At 48.2% G+C, this 24,201-nt stretch overlaps 1 protein-coding gene across 7 annotated transcripts in view; it reads left to right on the top strand.

Annotated features, from left to right (window-relative positions):
- The window catches only part of AFAP1L2 (actin filament associated protein 1 like 2), a 147,972-nt gene that overhangs the window by 30,490 nt on the left and 93,281 nt on the right, over nt 1-24,201 (top strand). For 3 of the 7 annotated variants that reach the window (XM_042239056.1, XM_060404723.1, XM_042239055.1), the window contains exons 1-2: nt 61-123; nt 8,127-8,180. The exons of 1 other annotated variant lie outside the window; for it this stretch is intronic. In XM_042239056.1, the coding sequence (XP_042094990.1) occupies nt 108-123; nt 8,127-8,180 (70 nt within the window). In that variant the 5' untranslated portion in view covers nt 61-107. Of the gene's footprint in view, nt 1-60; nt 124-8,126; nt 8,181-24,201 lie in introns of those variants that run through there. 3 more of the 7 variants (XM_027960545.2, XM_060404724.1, XM_027960543.2) reach the window with 1 other exon arrangement.

The raw sequence follows: 24,201 nt of genomic DNA, 5'->3' as shown, positions 1-24,201 counted from the left end.
GTGACCTCACGGGGAGGGGCCAGCGCGGCGGCCCTGGGCTTGGAGCCGAGCGCCGAGAGCGCAGCGCCGCCCGAGCCGAGCCGCGAGGAGCGCACGCCGCGGCCCCGATGGAGCGGTTCAAAGGTGAGGACGCGGGGTCCCGGGGCGGCGCGCCCCCAACCCCTTCCCCCCCGCACGGCGCCAGAAAGCAGGGCCGAGGGTAGCGGGGGCCGTCACCGAGTGCGCCTCGCGTTCTTCCGGGGCTCAGGTGAGCCAGGCTGGCTACCCCTGCCCAGCCCGGACCTGTGCCAAAGATCTTTTGATCCTCCCAGGCGCGGAGGCCGGGGGGTCGGCGTGACGAGGCGTCTCACCTGTTGGAGGGCCGGGGGTGCACATGGGGACCCACCTTCTAAGCCCCGGCCACCTCGGAAAGATGCCAGGGACCGAGGAGTTTCCGAGTGAGGTCGGAAGAGTGCGGGGCTGCTTGGGGGGCGAAAGGGCAGGTGGTCGGGGTTTCTGGAGCGGGCGCCAGTCAGAGTGGAGGGCTTCTTGCAGACCCCGAATAAAAGCTTGCGAGGGGATGCGCTTGGGCGGTGGGGTGGGGTGGGGTGGGGTGGGCGCGCAGCTCGGCTCCAGGCTTGGTCGGGCCACCGCAATCGTGCGGGTGCTCCGGTAACTGCCTTATCCCCAGGCAGGGGCTAGGTGCCGGGATTCGGGGCCGAGTAGGGTGCCCGGCAGGTGGAGCGCGTCCCAGCCCAAAGGCTTAGCTCCGGCGCAGCTGAGCAAGTTTCGGAGCTGGCCTGGGCCCTGATATCTCAGCCAAACCCTCCTGGGCGGCTGGCCGGCCTGGGTTGTGCTGGTTGTGCCCGGCTCGCACCCGAGCTCAGACCCCCCGCCGCCGCCGGGGCTGGAGTCTAAAAGCCTCCGATGGCACATGGCATGTCTTTTGGAAAAGGTTAAGGAGCTGCCCCTTAATCGTGACGCTGTGGGGACCACCCCCCCCCCCCCAACTCCTTTCCTTTGGGGAAACTTCTAGCATTTTCCTGGTCTGTCTCTACCAAACCTGCAAAAGGAAATACTATTTCTATATTTATTTTCTCCTGGGAAAGAGTAATGTAGAAAAATGCTCAGATTCCCAAGGAATCTCTCTCCCAGTGGTTTCTCATTTCTGAACTGACATAAATTTTAGGGCTCAGCTTTGGTTCTCTAAACTAAGTTGAATCTTTTGATTTTTCTCATGTTTTTTTCTCATCTGGGTTAGCTGGTTACAGGTGAGGAAGGGTCTTTGCCAAGAGCACAGAAGACAGCTGGGGAGACAGGGTTAACTAAGCTGGCAACCTTCCTTTTTTTTTCCTGTGAACCCTCCCTGAAGCCTCTCTCACATTTCTAACCGGGGTGTTTTTTTTTTTTTGGTCTCAAATTCTGCTGAGATCACGTCAGTTTTGTGCCTGGATGGCTGAATGTGTCCTTCTGTAGTCTCTGAACACTTGAGGCCACAGACCCTCTCCTTCTAAAATGGCAGTTTGCTGCTCCCTGCCCCACTGGGCCCCCTCCATCCTCTGGGAGGGACCCTCACAGGGAATTCAACTTTTGAGCTGTCTCTCTGAGAAACCCTTCCAGCTCAGGAGTCTGCCCTTCCTGAATTGTGTCAGCTCCTGATGGAAGGTTCAAGTTGCAAGCTACTTTCTCAAATCCGTATGTTAATCCTTCTGAGTTTAGGGCAAATGATAACATTTTGGGTCATCTTTCCAAACACCCAGTGATTATCAGAAGGTTTTTGTCTTAATAGCTTTTGACTTGGCCCTTAACCTGAGTAAGTCTTCTTGGTTATCTTTTTCTCTTGGGAGTTTAAAATCCTCCCACCCTCAAAGATCCTTGAATGGTTTATGCCAGCTGAAGGAAATTTTAGTTGCCAGTTCAGAGTGTTTATGTTTTGGGTAACCCATGCATCTGCCTCCTCATTTTGCAGTAAATCAAGCACAGCCAGTGATAAGGGAATACACTTGAGAATTATCTGGATTGCAGGGGGCACGTTTAGTGTTTGATTCTGGAGAAAATTCTCCAAGGTTCCCTAGTGAACGTTACTGATCTGTGTACTGCACCTTTCAGCTAAGGAATCTGGGAATTTCCCTGCCCCCCCCCCCCCTCGCTAGAGATTGTAGAAATCCCCATTCACTGAAAAAGCTGAGTTGTATGTTGAACAGTCACTGCATTGAAAGGTTGACCTGTGCAAAATTAAGTTTTGTTTTGGTTGCTCAGTTGTTAAGTCCTGTCCAACTCTTTGTGACCCCATGGACTGCAGCAGGCCAGGCTTCCCCGTCCTTCACTATATCCCAGAATTTGCTCAAATTTATGTCCATTGCATCAGTGATGCCATCCAACCATCTCATCCTCTGTTGTCCCCTTCTCTTGTTGCCTTCAATCTTTCCCAACATCAGGGGCTTTTCCAATGAGTTGCCTCCTTGCATCCGGTGGCCAAAGTGTTGGAGCTTCAGCATCAGTTCTTCCAATGAATACTCAGAGTTGATTTCCTATAGGATTGATTGGATTGATCTCCTTGCAGTTTAAGGGACTCTCAAGAGTATTCTCCAGCACCACAATTTGAAAGCATCAATTCTTTGGCGCTCAACCTTCTTCATGGTCTGACTCTCTCATCGGTGCATGACTACTGGAAAAGCCATAGCTTTGACAACGTGGACCTTTGTCAGCAAAATGATGTCTTTGCTTTTTAATACATTGTCTAAATTTGACATAGCTTTTCTTCCAAGGAGTAAGTGTCTTAATTTCATGGTGGCAGTCACCCTCTGCAATGATTTTGGAGCCCAAGGAAATAAAATCTATCACTGCTTCCACTTTTCCCCTTCTATTTGCCATGAAGTGATGGGACAGGATACCATGATCTTAGTTTTTTGAATGTTGAGTTTTCAGCTGGCTTTTTCACTTTCCTCTTTCACCCTCATCAAGAGGCTCTTTAGTTCCTCTTCACTTTCTGCCATTACAGTGGTATCATCTGCATATCTGAGGTTGTTATTTCTCCCAGCAATATTGATTCCAGCTTATGATTTATTCAGCTCTGTATTTCGCATGATGTAGTCTGCATGTAAACAAACAGGATCACAATATAAAGCCTTGTCATACTTCTTTCCCAATTTCGAACCAGTCAGTTGTTCCATGTAAGGTTCTAATGGTTGCTTTTTGACCCACATACAGGTTTCTCAGGAGACAGGGAAGGTGGTCTGGTATTCCCACCTCTTTAAGAGTTTTCTACAGTTTGTTGTGATCCACACAGTCACAGGCTTTCATGTAGTCAATGAAGCGGAAGTAGGCATTTTTCTGGAATTTCTTTGCATTCTCTGTGATCCAATGAATGTTGGCAATTTGATCTCTGGTTCCTTTGCCTTTTCGAAACCCACTTTGTACATCTGGGCGTTCTCGTTTCACGTACTGCTGAACCCTGTCTTAAAGGATTTTGAGCATGACCTTACTAGCATGTGAAATGAGTGCAGTTGTGCAGTAGTTTGAACACTTTTTTTGGCACTGCCCTTCTTTGGGATTGGGATGAAAACTGACCTTTTCTAGTCCTGTGGCCACTGCTGAGTTTTTCCAAATTTGCTGACCTATTGAATGGGGCACTCTAACAACATCATTTTTTAGGATTTGAAATAGCTCAGCTGTAATTCCATTACCTCCACTAGCTTTGTTTGCAGTAATGCAAACAAAAAAATCTTAAAAATGACAGAATGATCTTGGTTCATTTCCAAGGCAAACCATTCAGCATCACAGTAATCCAAGTCTGTGCTCTAATTACTGATACTGAAGAAGCTGAAGTTGACTGGTTCTTTGAAGACCTACAAGACCTTCTAGAACTAACACCAGAAAAAGATGTCCTTTTCATCATAAGGGATTGGAATGCCAATGTAGAAAGTCAAGAGATACCTGGAGTAACAGGCAAGTTTGGCCTTGGAGTACAAAATGAAACAGGGCAAAGGCTAACAGAATTTTGTCAAGAGAACACACTGGTCATAGCAAACATCCTTTTCCAACAAAAGAGATGACTCTCCACATGGACATCACAAAATGGTCAGTATCAAAGCCAGATTGATTATATTCTTTGCAGGAGAAGATGGAGAAGGTCTATACAGTCAGCAAAAACGAGACCTGGAGCTGACTGTGGCTCAGATCATCAGCTCCTTATTGCAAAATTTAGGCTTCAATTGAAGAAAGTAGAGAAAACCACTAGTCCATTCAGGTATGACTTAAATCCCTTATTGTTATACAGTAGAGGTAATGAATTGAGTCAGGGGATTAGATCTGATAGACAGGGTGTCTGAAGAACTATGGACAGAGGTTTATAACATTGTACAGGAGGCAGTGACCAAAACCATCCCAAAGAAAAAGAAATGCAAGAAGGCAAAGTGATCGTCCGAGGAGACTTTACAAATAGCTGAGGAAAGAAGAGAAGCAAGAGGCAGGGGAAATAGGGAAAGATATGCCCAACTGAATGCAGAGTTCCAGAGAAGAGCAAAGAGAGATAAGAAGGCCTTCTTAAATGAACAGTGCAAGGAAGTAGAGGAAAACAATAGAATAGGAAAGACTAGAGATCTCTTCAAGAAAATTAGAGATACCAAGGGAACATTTCATGCAAAGATGGGCTCAATAAAGGACAGAAATGGTATGGACCTAAAAGAATCAGAAGAGATCAAGAAGAGGTGGTAAGAATACATGGAAGAACTACACATAAAGATCTTAATGACTGGGCTAACCATGATGATTTGGTCACTCACCTAGAGCCAGACATCCTGGAGTGTGAAGTCAAATGGGCCTTAGGAAGCATTACTGCAAACAAAGTAAAATTAAGTATGTTGGTCTCAATCTTCCATTAACCAGTGCAGCCTCTAGTATCTGAGACTCCTCTTGCCTGTCAGAGATTGAGGGCCTTTTTCTTTTAAAGGTAAGATTGAATAATTATGAAATAACTAGGCACATGGTGGTTTTAACAGCAAAATTAAATCGAAGTGCAAGATGTACTTGGAGTCTCAGAACATTTGTAAAAATTGTAGAGAACTGTTTGTGATACTTTTAAGAATAGGTAAACTGCCTCATCACCATCTCCAGAATCTCAAAATGTTTTCTCTAATTTGTAAATCTCACAAATCAGTTAGTACAGGAGAAACTGTTTTCCATATTCCCCAGTCTGCATATTACATATTGTGCATCTCCAAAGCTAGCCTATCATTTTTAGGCTCTGGGCTGATTTTCCATTGTTTAAGATGTAAAGAGATGTCTGGATAGTCTTTGGAATATCACCCAGTATGTAATGCCATAAACTGTAATGCAATAAAACTTCCAGGCTTTCTCCTCATCCTTTCTAAGCCATTCCACTAGACAGCCATGGTTCTCCTAAGCAAAACCAAGGTGGTAGAGGAGGAAGTATGTGGGGGTGTCTTCCCCAGAGAGGTGGAGCTTTTATAAGAGTTGTCCTAGAAAGTGATGGCAGAATTGCGGTATTTTGCATGTGAATTTCTTTGGTATTGTCTAAGCTGTGCTAAATCCTATGGGGTGCTTTGAGATGGTTCCTGTCCTTGGGTGTTTACATATTTGTGAGTCTCATAAGAGCATCCTTGTGTCCCTGTGGATGAGCCCATTGGCTGAACTCGCACCATGTGGTCAGGGATTCTGGTTCCTACTGCTCTTCCAGCTGGTGAGTGTGTTCAGGGCCAAATGTGACTGACCTACTATCTGTGGATTGCACTTGGAAGTCCATGCCAAAGCTTCCTGAAATTGCGTCACACTTGGAGGCATACAGGCACAGTTGAGATAGCTACTTTAATTTGGATCACAGTAATTGGTCAAAAGTGTATCATCCCTTTCCTGTGTTCTTTCGTTTCTGAGTCAGATTACCTGATTGCCAGGAGAGGGCACTTAATTCTTGGGCACTGGAAGATAGAGATGAGCTGTGAAGAGTCAAGCCAGTAAAAATACTTGAAAGCGTATGTGGGAATCATGTGATCTGTGACCAGGGAAGGTCTGAAAAAGGAAAACTAATTAAAAGGGATGAACAGGTTGATAGTATTTGTTTCACCTTCGGAAGCGTCATCTGAATTTGTTGTGCTTCCTTGTCGAGGAGCTCAGGTTTTTCCAGTTGAATTTCTACTTAAGGCAGAGGGTCGTAACTTTAAACACAGGTAGGAGATATTCAGGGAGCTTTAAAAATATGACCCCCATCCAAGACATTCTGGGAGAAGGAAGTGGCAACCCACTCCAGTACTCTTGCCTGAAAAAATGCCATGGACAGGAGAACCTGGTGGGCTACAGTCCATGGGATTGCAGAGTCAGACACAACTGAATGTGCGTGTGTACACACACACACACACGACATTCTGATTTAATGGTTCAGCTTAGGTGGTGTGTTTTTTAAAGCTCTGGGTGATTCTAAGGTGTAGCCAATGATGCGAGCCTTTGAAAAACAGTATGTAACACTTTCCTCACCTAGAAAATTAAGAGCAAGTGTAGAGTGAAACAGATACCTCTTCCATACTTACATGATGTGGTTTAACCAAATCTTGTGATGGTGTAGAAATCTAACATAATTGCTCGAAGCTTTTAAAGGCTTTAAAAGGCTGTGGGAAAGCTACTGAAGAACAATCTCTGATGTGATGCTTCCGAATCCTAAGCTCGGGGTTTACTCATGATCGTACTTGACCTTGAACCCTCCTGACTTTGAAGCTCTTTGTGTGGGAGCCCTCAGTGCTTTGGCAATGAAGTGGTCTGAAACAAATCCTGAGAGGTCACCTTTGGTGCTGAAAGGCCAGGAGGGGTGGGGGGAGTTCTGCTCTGGGCCCCTGCCCTTTTCAGAAGGGGTGAGCGCTCTCGGAACTGGGCTGGTTCCAAGCCCCATTAAAGGGCAGGAGGGGCCAAGGAGCTTCAAAGCTGAGGAAGCTGTGCCAGCTTTCTTCCAAATCCCTTTAATGATGGGAAGCGTTTCTCTAAAGACTTCTGTCATCCAGAGATGGGAGGCTTTCCCCAAGCTGAGGGAAGATGGCACTTCTTCCCAGAGCCTAGGCAGAAATGGGAGGGGAGAACAGTCAGGGTGCAAGGAAGAGGCAGCTCTTTGGGAACCAGGAGCCCCACGGGTTCTGCTTGTTCGGGTGAGTCACTCCCCAGGCCTCAGTATCCCCTTCTAGGAAACAGTCTCCAGCATCTGTCCATCCGGTTTTCCCGAGCACTCTTCAGCTCCACTTGCTCTGTGGTCGCTGAGGAATCTCTGGAGGGTGAATGTGTCCTGCAGGGGGGAAGGGAAGTGAGAGAGGGAATGTGGGCAGCCCAGTAAACGTCAGTTGAGGCTTGTGATTCTTATAAATAAAACCAATTTCCTGTTGAGAGTGGAGCACGGCAGCCTTGGTGGGAAAGAGGATGCCATCAGCTGTGCGAGGAATTTGTGGCTCAAGGACTTTTGTGTGAACGTGCCTCCGAAGCCCGAAGCCTCTCTAAGGCGTGGGATTATTCGCTCCCATTTGAGAGACAGGTCCACTGAGATGAAAGAGATTAACTCAGAAAGTCAGAACCCAGATAAGAGATCCCCAAGAAATGAGCTGCTAGTGGGTAGAGTCCTGTTCTAATAACAGCAAGGGCTTATTGAGAAAGAAGTGCTCAGAACAGTTTCAGGCTCTTTCCTTATCAGTGTCCTTTTAGCCAGGAAACGATTAAGCCACTCAGTGCAACTTGTTTCAGTCTTTAGGCCCACGTGCCGCCCCTTCCAGGAAGCCTTCCCTGAGTTGCTCTGTGTTCCCTCACTATTTTAGGTACAGCACATCCCAAGTGCTCAGAAACTATTTGTTGAATTCAAGTCACATTGTCTTATCATTATATGTCTCTATGTCTGTCTGCCCTGAAACCAGTTCAAAACTCGGATGTTTCTCTCCTCCAAGGATGGCTCCCTCTCAGCCCTAGTGCACTGCCAGGTGACATAGTAAGTGTCTGGGACATGCTGGGGGAGTGAGCGAAGGAATGAATTCCAGGCAACAGGAGCCCTGGGCACCAAGGAAAATGAGGCACGGTCTCAAAGCCAGATTCTAGACATGGAGATTGCAGGCCCACAGCGGCCGCCCTTGGCTTTCTCGACTTGAGCCTGTTTCTGTCTGTTCCAGCACAGGGGTGTTGCTGTCTGGTGGTGCAGAGAAGGATGCTGCAGGTTTCTGCTTGTGAGTATGAGCCTGCCTGTGCCCCCTGCAGCAGCTCACCCGGCCTCCAGGGCTCCCGAGGGCACAGACCTGGCTCTGCCCATGCTCTGGACCGATTTCTGAGGGATGTTTTGGAGCTGGGCACAGGCCTGGGCACTCCGGGGCTTAGGGTTCTAATCTGGCCTTGGCCACTAACTCTGTGCGACCTTGGGCAAGTCAATTAATCCCTCTTGGCCTTGCTTCCTCATCTGTACGAATGAGGATAAAGACTACTAACTGCTGCTTAGTGGAATAACTTGTAAGAGCTGCTGTGCTGTACTTGTAAGGGGCAATTTTATATTAATTCAGGGGAGCAGATACCCGGAAACCTCTGACATGGTTTTGACCCCTCCAGTTCCTGCCTTCTTCAGGGGGCTGGGTGGTCCTCACAGTTAATTTGGTACCAGCTGTGCCCCTCATGCTTCTGGAAGCTCTGAGCTGGGAATGCTTAGTCTGTTCCCAGGCAGCCTAGGTTCTCAGAGCAGCTATGTAATTCCCTCGAGGTCAGCTGGAAGGGCAAAGAATTCCTCTGCTGTCTCACTTAAGTTTATATAGGATAGGCCCTTGCTTGACTCTCACCTTCTCCTTGAAAGTGAAAGTCACTCAGTTGTGTCTGACTCTCTGTGACCCCATGGACTGTAGCCCGCCAGGCTGCTCTGTCCATGGAATTCTCCAGGCAAGAGTACTGGAGTAGGTTGCCATGCCCTCCTCCAGGGGATCATCCTGACCCAGGATCGAACCTGCGTCTCCCAAATTGCTGCAGGCAGATTCTTTGCCATCTGAACCACCAGGGAAGCCCGTGGTCTCAAACTAATGGAAAACTCCACTGAAAGGGAGGAGTAAGGAGAATGCATAAAAAAAAGTCAAGAACATGCATTGCATTACCCTGGACACGCTGTGCTGGTTATAAACCAGATGAGCCCAGCATATTCTCATGTCCCGTCTCTCTGTGGACCTTAAATATCTGCCAGGGAGGGCAAGGGGGAAGTTGTGCTGACAGCAACAGAAGCCCTGCCCTTTTTTTTCCCTAAACATATCCCTGAGTTCTCCTCTTACTTCCTTGAGCCCCTCCCAGGGACTTCAAAGACAGCAGCAGGCCTATTGAGTGTGGTCAGGTCGGTCCCAGCATACTGCAGATTGACTGCCTGCTCCTGATTCAGTGGGGGAAGGATGGTTGGCTGTCAGCTCTAAGAGAGCAACCTTCTGCTCCCAGGAGGAATCTGAGCGGGGCCATGTGCATTCCTGCTCCTAGAGGTGGCTTTCCCAAGGAGAGTGACCAACTGTCCCAGTTTACCCAGGACTTTCCTGGTTTTGCCACTGAAAGTGCCACATCCCAGGAAATCCCTCAGTCTTAGACAGACTGAAATTGGTAGGTCAAGTCACCTTGTTCCCAAGCCTCAGCTTTATTAAAAGGCTAAATCAAATGTGGTTGCTGCTGCTGCTGCTAAGTTGCTTCAGTCATGTCCGACTCTGTGCAACCCCATAGACGGCAGCCCACCAGGCTCCCCTGTCCCTGGGATTCTCCAGGCAAGAACACTGGAATGGGTTGCCATTTCCTTCTCCAATGCATGAAAGTGAAAATTGAAAGGGAAGTTGCTCAGTCATGTCCGGCTCTTAGTGACCCCATGGACTGCAGCCTACCAGGCTCCTCCATCCATGGGATTTTCAGGCAAGAGTACTGGAGTGGGTTGCCATTGCCTTCTCTGAAATCAAATGTGGTTACTCCACAGCAAAGATGAACGGAGCCAGTTATTTCATCTCTTTGACAAGAAAGCGAAAGCCCAGAGCTTAAAAGCCAGCGCTTTGTAACTTAGTTTATAGCTGCATGATACCACCAGTGTCCTAAGAAAGAGAAGCCAGACTTGAAAAGCCTACACACTGTGTGATTCCATTTGTGTGACTTTCTGGAAAAGGCCAAACTGTCCGAAAGAAAAACAGGTCAGTAGTTGCTAGGGCTGGGACAAAGGCTTCACCACAAAGGGGCTTGAAGGAAATTTCTAAAATGATAGAAATCTTCATTTCTTGAATCTGTTGGTTATGTAGTTCTAGAACTGTGCAGTCAACAGGGCAGTTTTGTTTTCGCCCTTCGTGTAAATTATACCTCCAGAAAGCTGACTTTAAAACAAACCCTAGCCATTTATGACACTGTGGTATAAGATGAAGAATCCATTGAGCGTGTGGTTGGCCATGATGGGTTGTAAATAGAATCTGAGGTCTTGGTGTGATCATGCCTGCAGCCATCTGGAGGTGCAGCAGAAGGTAAAGAATTCTGGTACGAAACAAATGACTACTTGATGGTAATTTACATGCAAGAGACTTATCTGTGAGGCACAACCAGGGTGATGGTGGAAGCTCTTCTTCTATTGAGAGAAAAGGAAAAGCTGATCTCCTAAAACCCAGGCAACAGATGTGCCCAGGAAGGTCATGGAATATTGAAGCCTTCGCCCCGGGTTCCCACCCTGGGAACTCTTCTGCTGCACACATATGGCTCTAATGTATTAATTTTGGCAGCCTTTCTGCTGCAAGTTTGTTTTTTTTCACCAGTGAAGTTATTGAATTGGAATTGAGTACCCAAGCCTGTACCATAGTTATTTCCCGGCCAACGTTTTGTTTTTGGCAGTCCTGCGTGTCTATGCTAGATAGGATTGATTCTGAGGAGGGAGAATGCATGATTTAGCAAAATAATGCACCTAGCCTCATGCCAGGTAAGGGCTAACCCCTTGTTGGAAACAATACGTCTTGTTTCCGACAAGACTTAGCAACTGAGCAACAACAATAACTCTTGTTTCCAAGCAGGGAAAAACCCTGTGATGCACAACCAGCGCTAGTCCTTGCTCGCTAGCCCGGGAGGTGGGATATGAAATCCCACAAAAATAAGGAAGTATTAATCTGGTGGTCCTAATGGAATCTGAGGAGCTTCATGGTTCCCCATTTCTTAAAAACTCAAACCCCAAGTCGAATTGGCTTGTTACTCAGGTGAATGGTGTCTGGCTCTATGACCCCGGTAGCTGACTCTGTGTCTTCTTTTTGTTAAGTATAGCGGGTTGGAAGGCTGTAGAACCTTCATCTGTGAGGACTGTGTGGGCCCAGATGACTTTCAACCATGAATTTCGCTGTAGAATTTCACACACGCAACTCTTCTTAATCATACGTGTGTCTAGGACGCTAATTACCCACAGAGGCTGTTCCACCTGTTCTTGGGGGTATTTAGGAAGAATTCCTGAATAATAAACAGAATAATAATCGAATAATTGCAGTCCTTAGTCCTAATGGTCTCAACTATGTTGGAGGACACCAGCGAGGGTGGGAAAGAGGCAGGAAATACTTGTGCATATTTGCAGTGAATCTTCCCTGATACATTGTCAGGCTTGGCTTGTGGCGAGCTTTGGGGCTGCCCAAGGGCCCACTTCTAGGTTGAGTGCAAACGTGAATATTAGTCTGAGTTCTGCAGAGAAACTGGGAATGCATAGGTGGGGAAATTCCAGATACTTCCTTACCTGAACTGCAAAGTGTTACCACCATCTCCCTGGGCTACCTTGGCATGCTGGCATTTTTTTTTGAGGGGGGGCGGTTCTGTCTTAGCCTTTCTCTTAGACCAACAAATGGGAGTCCTGCCACTTCCTTCCATCCTCCATGCCCCCCTTTCCTCTCTCCCAGTTTTTACACAACAGGATTTATTCATGTTAACTGTATTCAAGTCCCCAGATGGGGGAGAAAAAAGATTGTGTTGAATGAGCTTATTGTTTGGAGACTTCACTGACTTCTTTTATTTAATACCCAAAGTCCTTGAACATATTGAGCTGATTTACTAAAATTCAAATACGGGCCTTTAGGAAGGAACTCAGAGGGTGCTGGGTGTCCCTCGTAGCAGGGCTGGGACCTATTGGGTGGAGGGTTTGCCAGGGACATCCTGTCTTCATCTTCATGCTCTTGGGTCTCCTTGAGGGCAGATATTCCCATTTATAATCCCAGATTTCTTATGAGCCTGAGATGATCACCACCCTACTGCCCTTTGCATTGTTGAACCTTTTGTGGTATCCCCTTCTAGCCCCCTTTTTTTTTTGACACAGTGAAGATAGATACCACCACTAGGTACTTCCATCAGCAGAGCCACACAACTGCCCCTGCCTCCCACCCCCCTCCCCGCAACCACAGCTTCTGCTTGACAGTTTCCTGCGCCAGGGGAATGAAATAAAGGGTGGTGATGTGGCAGAGCTTGGACCTATGGCTTAAATGCCTGATGCAGTGCAGCTGGTCCATGACAGTCAGGGCAGAGTTGGATGGTGTGTCTTTCGGCATGTTTTGGAGATGGGGTCTCTGTGAGGAATTTTGCTGAAGCTGTGGCTGAGGGTCATGGTGTATCTGACAGTCCAGTGCGGTTGTCTAGGTTCAGTGATAGTGGGGTGTCTGGAGCCCTTGAGGGTTTCCTGAGAGTCCTGTGGGTACCAGAACTGGGCTGAGACTCGTGTCTCACTGGAGACAGTGAAAGTCTTTCCCTGGTCCCAGTCAGTAGCATCCCAGGTGCCCTGACAGTTAGACTGTGGCCAAGCAGCTCGGTTTGTGGATAACACCATCACAGGCAAGTGTGAGTGCCTCTTTGGTCCTGCAGCACCCCTCCTGGGTGCATACAGCCTCACAGCTGCTCCTGTACATTCAACCTTCTCTTCCCTGCTCCCTCTATTTTCTCTCCACCACCCGCTTCTTTCATTCTTTTATTCTCTTCCTTTTGACTTTTTCATTTTTTTTTTTTTTCCTCTATGAGTTCTGTTCAGGTCTCCTGTATCTTTAGAAAAGGGATCTTCCCCATGAGCCCAAGGTCAGAAAGCCCCAGAAAGAGAGCTTTGCCTTGGCCCCAGGTCTCTACTCTCATTTGTAGCAGGCAAGGCTTGAATCCCAGGCGTCACTGGGGGTGGAGGGGGGAGCTGATGATCTCAGAGGCAGGATGGGAAGTGGGGCATGCTCCCAGCCCATCAAGGAGCATCTCATTCCTTCTAGGAAGAGGAGGCCTGAGTGAAATCTGTTCCGTGCAGTCCCTAAATGCTTCATCAGGCCCTAGAGAGTGTCACTGCACACTGCTACAGAGAAGTCCCCCTTTCCCAACCCTCATGGTCCAGCCACTTGCTAACCCATCCCACCTGACTTGGTGCAGGTTAATGTGACTGGTCATGGTGACTAGGATTCCCGGGAGAGTTCTCACCCTGTCTCTGCTGCTGCTGCTGCTAAGTTGCTTCAGTCGTGTCTGACTCTGTGCAACCCCATAGACGGTAGCCCACCAGGCTCCCCTGTCCCTGGGATTCTCCAGGCAAGAACACTGGAGTGGGTTGCCATTTCCTTCTCCAATGCATGACAGTGAAAAGTGAAAGGGAAGTTGCTCAGTCGTGTCTGACCCTCAGAGACCCCATGGACTGCAGCTTTCCAGGCTCCTCCATCCATGGGATTTTCCAGGCAAGAGTACTGGAGTGGGGTGCCATTGCCTTCTCTGCACCCTCTCTCTGTGGGTCCTTAAACAGCCCCATGACCTGCTAACCTTCAAGGGGTGGAAGAAACAGTCTCAGCCCTGGGTGGGGCTCCTCCCACCGCCATCCCAGGCTTCCTGAAAATGAACATCAGAGGACAGCCTGGCATCCGCACAGGGGGAGCATGGGAACATCACCACAGTTTGGATAAATGTTCCAAACATGAAGGCTCAGCATTGAACTAAAATAATTTTTTCCCATTGACCTCCTGGCTTCCCCATGGGCAAGCATCCATCTCCCGCCCATCTGATGCTGGTTTGGTGTATGTAATTGTAAACAGTTCAGGCTGGGAGCGAATCTCTGAGAGGAGTTATGGGATCCAGGTGTCGCTCCCGGCTGGCCACACACTGGTTCCCTCGAGAGTGGGGAAGGTTGTCGTGTTCTCCAAGAGAGAATTGAGTCTGTTGCTTTTGAGATCAAATCCTCTGGAAGCAAGACTCCCTCCCATGCCTCCACCCCCCAGTTTCCACTCAGGCTGGGGGAGGGGCTCTTTCATAAGTGAATGGGGTTTCTACTCGCCTGACCCTGAGGTGAGGGCCCCAAGTCTGCAGAGAGGCAGTGACGTGTTGCTCTGGATGAGAGAAGCAGAGAGAGAGGCCCGCGTTCTGTGTGTGAGAACTGGGGCCCCACTAACCAGGGCAAGTTTCAGGTCAGTTTCAGCCTCGTTTCTCAAGTGCAGCTGGACTCCTGATGCAGGCTTGGCAACTGGCAGACGGGAGCCTCTTGTTCTAAGCAGGAGGCCTCTAAAGTGTGTGTAGGCGGCTTTGGGCACTTGGTTACCTCCCTGGCCCTAGAAGTACAATTGGAAGTCAGAGCAGGGGTTGTGTTAGAGAACACCTTAGGTCTGTTGGAGAATGTGGGGGGGGCACTGATGTTGGGGGTCTGGCTTCCTCCCTCTTTGCACCCTTGCAGCTCTTAACATACCTATCAGCTGGGGAAAGAAGCTGATAAGCTCATTCATTTCACTGGCATCAGGCATGATTTGGTTGTGTGTGTGTGTTTGTGTCTTGGGGTAGAGATGTCAGATGATCAGCCCCAGTTTCTCGAAATTTCTTAAAGCTATTTACCTAATGCCTTTAAAGTGGAGAAGGAAATGGCAACCCACTCCAGTACTCTTGCCTGGAAAATCCCATGGATGGAGGAGCTGGTAGGCTACAGTCCATGGGGTCGCTAAGAGTCGGACAGGACTGAGCGACTTCACTTTCACTTTTCACTGTCATGCATTGGAGAAGGAAATGGCAACCCACTCCAGTGTTCTTGCCTGGAGAATCTCAGGGAAGGAGGAGCCTGGTGGGCTGCCATCTATGGGGTCACACAGAATCGGACATGACTGAAGTGACTTAGCAGCAGTAGCAGCAATGCCTTTAAAGAAGAAGATTGATGTCCTACAACAAGATTTATTTTTCTGCCCCCTGGGAGGCTGAGACAGGTTGGAAGAAATTGAGAGTGCAAAGAGGATGTGTTCTGCTGGGTAGAGTAACGTCCAGAAGCCACGCTTATCTGACAGCTCACTCAGCCTGGACACCTTGACCCCGCCCCCGCCCCAGGCCTTAACCCCTCCCTGAATCTTGCACAGCTTTCCTCTGTGTCTTCATCTATGCTTATGGATTTCTTCTCTGGCTGGAAATAAATAATAAGACCAGTCAAACAGCTTGCAGCGAGCTATTGTCTACAAATGGCTTTTTCTCCCCCCCTTAAAACATCACCATTACTGGGTGTAAAAATGGTTTAGCTTCAGGAGGAAACAGCTGGCTGGCAGAGATCCTGGTGGGGTCCTGGGTGAGATTATGTTGTGTCACTAATGACTTTCTTTGGTACATTTCCGGCACAAGCACAGCTGGCAGTTGGGGAATTCTGTGGTTGAGAACTTTTGTCAAGGCAAGAGCTGCAGCCGGAGCAGCTTCTGGCTGTGGCCAGGAAGGCAAGTCTTCGTTGCATTCAGGATAATCTAGACCTGTCCATTGGGTGTCTTTTAGCGACCTTGGGAGCTTAGCTTGAATGCTAATGAGCCTTTTCCTTCTAGAATATTATGTCTCTGGGTTTCTCTTAGACTTGAACACCTTGGTCTGTAGCTAAGGTGAGCCCAGATTTCTTAGGGTCCCTGACCCATGCCCTCTTTCTTGAACGCAGGCAGGGTCTAAAGCAACTCTCTGAGTAGAGTGGGAAGATGTGTGCTGCTGGAAAAAGTCCGAGCTCCTTCTGCAATAGGCCATGCCTGTTTGTGCAGTTCCTGTGGCTATTTCCCACCTTGTTCTATGTCTCAGCCATTCTGGATTCCTTGTGCTTTCCCAAACTGGACCTTGGCAAATGCTGTTCCTTTGACCTGGAATGTTCCCCCTCAAGACTGCCAGCCAGGCTTATCTGCAAGGGTCACTCAGCCTTGACCTTGACCCCGACCCCCTGAAGCCTTTAACCCCTTTCTGCACCTTACATGACCCACCATGGTCATCAGGTCCATATTACAGCTGATGGAAAGTCTGTGTGCCCAGGAGACTGAAAGGTCAAAAGCCACGATTCCTCTCTGTGTCCACAGCACCTAACTGCACGGGTGATGTATTGTCAGTGCTCATGTATGGGATTGTATGATTGAGAAATGGTTGTCGTCCTCAAGTTTTCTAAGTTTGATTGCATCAAAGTGAAGGCCTTCTGGTCACTAGTGGGCATCCTAATAAAGGTAATAGGCAGATGAAAGAAAAGAGAAAGATATTTACAATCTAAAAGCTTCAGGGGGTTAACAATTAGAATATACATGGAACTGATGCACATCAGCCAGAAAAAGGCAGACATCTCAGCAGAAAAGAAGGTGAATGAAGGGTGTGAATGGGAGTTTATAGGTGATGGAGCCTCCAAAATGTTAATGAGCACCTGAAGGAATGCTCACTCGGCCTCCTTTACTTATCAGAACCAAACCAGCCAGAACAGCCACCCAGGAGGCTAGAGGAAGTGAAGAACTGCAGGAGGCCAAGTGTTCTCAGAACACTCAGAACTTTCTGCATGGGCCCACTCTAGGCAGGGTTGAAGATGACCTTTGCAGCGTTACTTGTAGTGGTGAAGAGCAGGAAGTGGTCTTGGTGTCTGGGTGAATGATGATAGCAGATGTACATTTTAGAAAATTAAGCAGCAATAGAAGCAATGAATTAGATGTCCATCCAGAAAAATAGAGGGCTCTTTAAGGCAAAGTGCTGGCAGGGAGGTAAGAAGCAGAATAGCGCATTTGACAACTTCAGCCTTTCAGGCCATTAAGAATCCATAGAGCAGTACATGGAGCAGGAACACATACAAACAGAAAAGTACGTGGCATGGGGTTGGCCCAAAAGTTTGTTCACATTTTTCTGTAAGATGGGCTGGAAAAACCAAAATGAACTTTTTGGCCAACCCGACAGACCATCATCTCTGTTAGGTGGTGGGTAATGGGATACGGGGATGCAGGCACATTGGTAAGAGTTTGCTTGTCATCTGCTGTTGATGCCAGAATTGGCACAGTGATGGCAACAGCCAGGAGTGCAAGCAGTGTGCTACAGAGAGGTGGAGGGGGTGGGTACTCGTCTCACCACCATGCAGAGGAGTTAATGGGAGGCCATTTCTTTCTTATTAATTGCTGCGCTGTCTGAGACTCTTTGCTCGTGAGGTCGTGATAACAGATAACCTTTACAATACACACCAAAGACCTGTAGCAGTGATTAGCAGCCTATATGGTCATGAGGGAAGGGGATGCTTGTAACCCTGCCTCAGATAAGCCTGGGATGGTAGAGCTGGCTTTTAATTTTTCATTCCCACCTCCAGCCACTCTGAACATCTGGAGTCATCTTTGGGTTCAGATTGCTAATAAGTACATACAGGTCACAGCCTAGAGCTGATGTCCACAGGTTTACCAGACTGACTCTCAAAGGCATTAGAATTGGATTTTTTCCAGTATGTGGTTTATTGGACACAAAGTTGCTAGACTCTGTACAGCAGTTCATTTTTGCTTCTGTCTACCAAGGAGATTGGAATATTCACTCAAAATCTGTACATTCAGATGAGAGCAATTGCTTCTTCCACAAAAGGTCTGGGGTCTCCTTGATCTGGACAAAGTTGGCCCTGAAATTTTTTGTTCCATCTCTATATCTACTTGAAATAAACCTATTTGTCTTTTAAATCTTTTTGAGAGCCAAAGATGTGTGTGGTAAAGAGCCATTTGGACCAGGGAGGTGGTAGTTGAGTTGATAAGTTGTGTCCAACTCTTGCGGCCCCGTGGACTGTAGCCCACCAGGCTCCTCTGTCCATGGAATTCCCCAGGCAAGAATACTGGAGGGGGTTGCCATTTCCTTCTCCAGGGGATCTTCCAAACCCAGGGACTGAACCCCAGTCTCCTGTATCGCAGGCAGATTCTTTACCAACTGAACTTGGACCAGGGAGACCACTGCCCAATCTGCTCTGCCCAAGGTGTGCTCTGCAAGGCTGCCTGGGCCCAGGAGGCAGAACCTGGAGCTGCCCGGGGTCTCGTGAGTGTGGGCAGAACTGACTCTTTTGGCTGTGGCTCAGCTGGGGAAGAGAGGGCAGCAAATTCAACTGTGTGTAAAGGCCAAGAACCAAGGCTTCAGGTTTTCAGAAAAGGGACAAATCCCTGATCTGGGCTCTGCTCAAATTCGATTGCTTTCCCATCATTCTTTCTCTTGCACTGATGTCTTTTTTCCAACTGTTCTTCATCTGACCTTCCATTTATTGACCAAGTTCAGCTGTCACCTGCTACAACCAGCCCAGTCTCTAGACCTGCATTGCTTGTTCCTGGGTTCACTGGAATGTGTGTGCCTCAGTGATGGAACAATGCAGATCATCATTTCTGTTCTTTCAAGTTCAAGCATCAGCCCCAGGGTCTGAGCGTCCTTGGTGGATCAGTGGTAAAGAATCCACCTGCCAGTACAGGAGACTCAGGAGACACGAGTTCAATCCCTACATCAGGAAGATCCTTTGGAGAAGGAAATGGGAACTCACTCCAGTATTCTTGCCTAGAAAATTTTATGGAGAGAAGAGCCTAGTGGGCTACAGTCTGTGGGGTTGCAAAGAGTTGAGCATGACTGAACACACACACACAATGGGCGAATTTCCAGGTGTTCACACTGTAGGCATTTTTTGAGCTTCATCGTGTGTCAGGTGTCATTGGGATGTTGAGATAAAGGTGGACACAGTATTAATGAGGCTCCTGTCCTAATGGAGCTTACATTCTAGAGGAAGGAAGCAGACCAGGAGCAAGCAAGCGGTTCTGAAAAAGGGTACTTTCAGGATGTCCCTGGTCGTTCAGTGGTTAAGACTCCATGCTTCCACTGCAGGGGGAATGAGTTTGATCCCGGGTTGAGGAACTAAGACCCTACATGCTGCATAGCAGAGCAAAAAAAAAAAAAAAAAAAAAAAAAGGATACTTTCAAATAGTAGTAAGTGCCAAAGCCTTTGACTGTTTGACTGTGTGGATCACAATAAACTGTGGAAAATTCTGAAAGAGATGGGAATACCAGACCACCTGACCTGCCTCTTGAGAAATCTGTATGCAGGTCAGGAAGCAACAGTTAGACCTGGACATGGAACAACAGACTGGTTCCAAATAGGAAAAGGAGTACGTCAAGGCTGTATATTGTCACCCTGCTTATTTAACTTCTATGCAGAGTACATCATGAGACACACTGGACTGAAAGAAACACAAGCTGGAATCAAGATTGCCGGGAGAAATATCAATAACCTCAGATATGCAGATGACACCACCCTTATGGCAGAAAGTGAAGAGGAGCTAAAAAGCCTCTTGATGAAAGTGAAAGAGGAGAGCGAAAAAGCTGGCCTAAAGCTCAACATTCAGAAAACGAAGATCATGGCATCTGGTCCCATCACTTCATGGGAAATAGATGGGGAAATGGTGGAAACAGTGTCAGACTTAATTTTTGGGGGCTCCAAAATCACTGCAGATTGTGATTTCAGCCATGAAATTAAAAGATGCTTACTCCTTGGAAGAAAAGTTATGACCAACCTAGATAGCATATTCAAAAGCAGAGATATATATTACTTTGCCGACTAAGGTCCGTCTAGTCAAGGCTATGGTTTTTCCTGTGGTCATGTATGGATGTGAGAGTTGGACTGTGAAGAAGGCTGAGTGCCGAAGAATTGATGCTTTTGAACTGTGGTGTTGGAGAAGACTCTTGAGAGTCCCTTGGACTGCAAGGAGACCCAACCAGTCCATTCTAAAGGAGATCAGCCCTGGGATTTCTTTGGAAGGACTGATGCTAAAGCTGAAACTCCAGTACTTTGGCCACCTCATGCGAAGAGTTGACTCATTGGAAAAGACTCTGATGCTGGGAGGGATTGGGGGCAGGAGGAGAAGGGGACAACCGAGGATGAATGAGATGCCTGGATGGCATCACCGACTCGATGGACGTGAGTCTGAGTGAACTCCATGAGTTGGTGATGGACAGGGAGGCCTGACGTGCTGCGATTCATGGGGTCACAAAGAGTCGGACACGACTGAGCAACTGAACTGAACTGAACATGAAAAACAGGATCTTGTGGCAGGGGGGAGGGAGTGGTCCCAATATCAGTCAGGGTGATCATAGAGAATCTCTCTGAGATGACATTTGGCTTGAGATCTAAATGAGGGGGAAGCTGCTATGTGGAGAAGGTTGGGAGTTACAGTCAGAGAGAAGAGCAGGTACAAAGGTCCTGAGATCATCAAGACCTTGTATGATATGGATTTAGGGGATGGGGCCTGGGAGCAGATCATCAGCAAAGGGATAGTGGAGAGGGATGAGGTTGAAGACCCTGCAGCTTGGGTTATATTCTGAGAGCATTTCACAAGCGATCCAAATTTAGCTTTCCAGTCACCCACTGCCTATTACAAATGGGTAGGTTACCACTAGTCTTCTATTCCACAGCAAAAATCCAAGCACATCCTAAAGAATATTCTTCATACTTCTCTGAAGAGATTGAGGTGCTATACACCTATTCCGGTTTTCCACACTTCACTAAAGGGAGTTCTGAGGGGGGGGACTGGGCACAGAGAAAGCCCCCAGGTACACAGCTCATTGGTAGCAGGTATAGGCCAGGTGCCTGAGGTTCACGATTGGCGATCTCGCATCCCTCCCACCAGGCAAAGCCACGGAAGGAAAGCAGCTGTTTGATCTCCATTTGACCCAACATCTCTGTATTGCTTCTTCGTCTAAGAGGCCTTGAATGCTTTATTTCTGCCCTGTGCCAATTGCAGCGAATATAATCATTGTTGACAGTGTCACGTTTATGCTGATCTGGTTCATATCCAGCTTGCACGCTTGCAGTGTCGAGCAGTTACTTGCTCTCTCTGAGCCCTCTTTTCTTTATCTGAAAGTGACTGATTACCCTCTTCCTTAGAGGTTTGTAAGAACTGAGTGAAATCTTGTACTTCTCCGTAGGTACAGCACATGGTCAGAGCCCCACAATGCTAATTATAGGTGGTGGGTGGTGGTGGAACAAGATACTGGATTGCATTTGCCATGGGTCTTGCATGTTTATTTCTGATGCCTGAAGCCTCTGCTTTCAGTAATGCAACCATTATTATTGGGGACGGGCAAGCTGATTCTTGTAGACGAGCCATTTCCTGTTTCTGAACCCACTGATATGAGAACATTGTGCCTCGTTAGTCCTGTCACCCCAGCCTCAATTTTTTTGTTGTTTGGTCACTAAGTCATGTCCGACTTTGCAACCCCATCTATAATAATCAGCACTCTACTCCCTTCCCAGGCTTGTTGGGAAGTCGAATGAAAAGCATGCATGAGAGTGTCCTGAAATCTAAAAAACACTGAACATATATGAAAGGTGATTTTTTTTTCAGTGCTAGACTGGGAATTGCATAACACGCAAAGGGAACTCCTTGGCGCTTCCTTAGGCATTGCTAGTTGTGCCTGGCTAGTTCTCAACCCTGGCCAAATGGTGGGTTTTCTCGGTCATGGTGGGAACGTGTTTGAGATTGGCTGCTGGGAGGGACAGTGAGATGTGGAATCACGGTCAGCAGTGAAGTCTAAGTAAGAGCTGGTAACGTTCATGTCAGTCCTGTAGGCAGTAGACCCTTCTGTGCTGAGAGCCTTCTATGAGATGAGGAGGGTGAAAAGCCCTCTGCAGTCATGGGGGACCAGTGCCCACGTACTTGAATACCAGTTGCAACCCCACGAGAACATTTGCTCAGAGACACTCATCCCAGATTGCTGCTCGCTGGCCTGGCAACGGGGTCCTGCTGGGCCCAGGGAGCCTCGGGCCTCCTGGCAGCTGCTCCCTGGCTAGGGCTAGGCTGCCAGGAACTCACACACCTGACCTCTCCTGACTTCCAGCACTGCTTCCCTCAGGGAGGAGTGCCCCCCTATCCACCAGTTCTGACTTTCTTCACTTTCCCTGCGTCTCCAGCAGCTGCCACCTTCTTGATTTTAAGTGGAGCATCAAGAGTGTTTATAATGATTATGAAAACTTCCCTGGTGGCTCAGATGGTAAAGAATCTGCCTGTAATGCGAGAAAACCCAGGTTTGATCCCTGGTCGGGAAGATCCCCTGGAGAAGGAAATGGCAACCCACTCCCATTGTTCTTGCCTGGAAAATCCCATGGCCAGAGGAGCCCGGTGGGCTACAGTCCAGGGGGTCGTAAAGAGTCAGACACAACTGTGCAACTAACGAGTGATTATAGTGATTATGAAAAACAATAATTAATACCAGTATCTTCTTATTTCAATGGATGTTCCATTTTTACCTTTTACGGATATCCCAGGGAGATGTGTTGGAAATCTTAAGAGAGTGGTTTTCTCCATGGGGTAACTGAGGGCCTGAGCCTTAAATGTCACACAGCTACTGACTGAGAAGCTGTTTCTACTGGAAGGTGAGTTTTCAGACTCTCAGCTGAGTAAAAGTCCTGCCGCCCGCATCTGGTAGTGGCAGTATTCACAGGTTCAGCGGTAGCCTCTCTCCCCTGGGCATTTTGTTCTCACACTCTCATTTAATCTCTAAATCCTCCTGGGAGGTGGCGGTGAGAACCGGCTACCTGCCACTACTGCGCCCTCCAACAGGTACCTGTAGCCTCCCTGGGGCAGCCACATGCCTGGGAGAGTTGTGATAGGAGAAGCATCTTTGAATCCTCCATGACATTCTTGGCATTGCTTTGCTGGGGGAGAAGTCCCCTGGAATGCAGAGACTTGCTTCCCTGAGTTAGGCTGAGCTGAGAATGTTAATAAGAGGCTTCCCAGAGCTTTTCCATCAGACACTTTCATCTTATTCCAGGCGTGCAGAATCAGAACTGGGGGTGGGGGTGGGGCGGCAGGAATCCAGCAGTAAACATTAGTGTCCTTATTCTGTGGATGGAGGAAATTGAAGCCAGATGCAGCCCAAGCAAAACCTCACTGCCAGTCCGGCAGGATCCAAACCCAGCTCCATCAGACTCCAGAATGCATTCTGCTTCTTGGTGTAGCTTGATCAAGCTAGACATGGTCTCCATCCTCAGATGGTTTCAAACCAGCTGCATCCGTATTTAAATCAGTTGTTAAATGGCATGTTGCGTCTCCTGGCTGCATCTTGGTCTATCCCTTTGGGATGGGGAGGAGGATTCCCCAATTGCTCACAGCTGAAGCTTGGCTGTCTCTGCAGATAACCCTGGCTGATGAAACAGTCATTTCTAAAAGCAGGCTCCTCTGTGTGCCTGGCTTCTGGGTGTCCTGACTCCCTCTTGTATCCTTCGCTGGCCCGGCCAGATCTGTGCTTCTGTTCTTTATGACGGGGAACGTATGCTCCGATCCCTCCTCCTCTTTGTACTCATACCCATCTTGTCTACCACCCCTACCTCGGGAAGCCAGCTTGCATTGATCACGTCTGGTTCCAGCTGCTCAGGCTCCACGTGGGACCCAGTCAGCACTTCCCTGGGCTGGCATATGTGGTCTCTGTTCTTCGTATCCCTGCCATGTCTCCACAGCTAATTTTATAGGTCCTAAGATGCACAGCAGAGTGTTTGGCACATAAGCAGGCATTCACTTTGTCCCTGATAATTCCCAGGAGTTCCTGCCCAGTTTCCCATCTGCCTCTTTCCAACCAGCCTTCAGGAGTCCCTGCTGAGTGTGCACACACCACCCTGCTGTGGGCACATGGAGGGTCAGGAGAGGCAGGGCATGGTCCCTGGCCACATCTCCCTATGGGCCTGGAGGCAGCTGTGGGTGCAGCGTGCACACTGTTTGCTAATGTGCTCCCATGATGCCTTGCACACCCTGTGATTAGTGGGATGGCTGTGGATTACGATGCGTAAGGGAGAAGGTGAGCCTTTCCCCCATATCTTAGAATTTGAAAGAAGAAAAGATAAGTGGGGCTATTCTCATTTGGAAAAATAAATCTCACCACAGGCAGCATTCAGCCACACGCCCTTGGAGCCCAACAGCTGTCTCTCATTTGTTGGCAAATGTTCCCAGTGATGAATGTCCTCCATCCATGCTCACAGCCGTCCCTAAATGGAGCCTTTGGACAAGTGTAGGG

Source organism: Ovis aries, chromosome 22, assembly GCF_016772045.2.
Source record: "Ovis aries strain OAR_USU_Benz2616 breed Rambouillet chromosome 22, ARS-UI_Ramb_v3.0, whole genome shotgun sequence".
Classification (NCBI taxonomy): Eukaryota; Metazoa; Chordata; class Mammalia; order Artiodactyla; family Bovidae; genus Ovis; species Ovis aries.
Note: the sequence above shows the minus strand (reverse complement) of the source record. Positions and strands in the feature narration are given on the sequence as shown.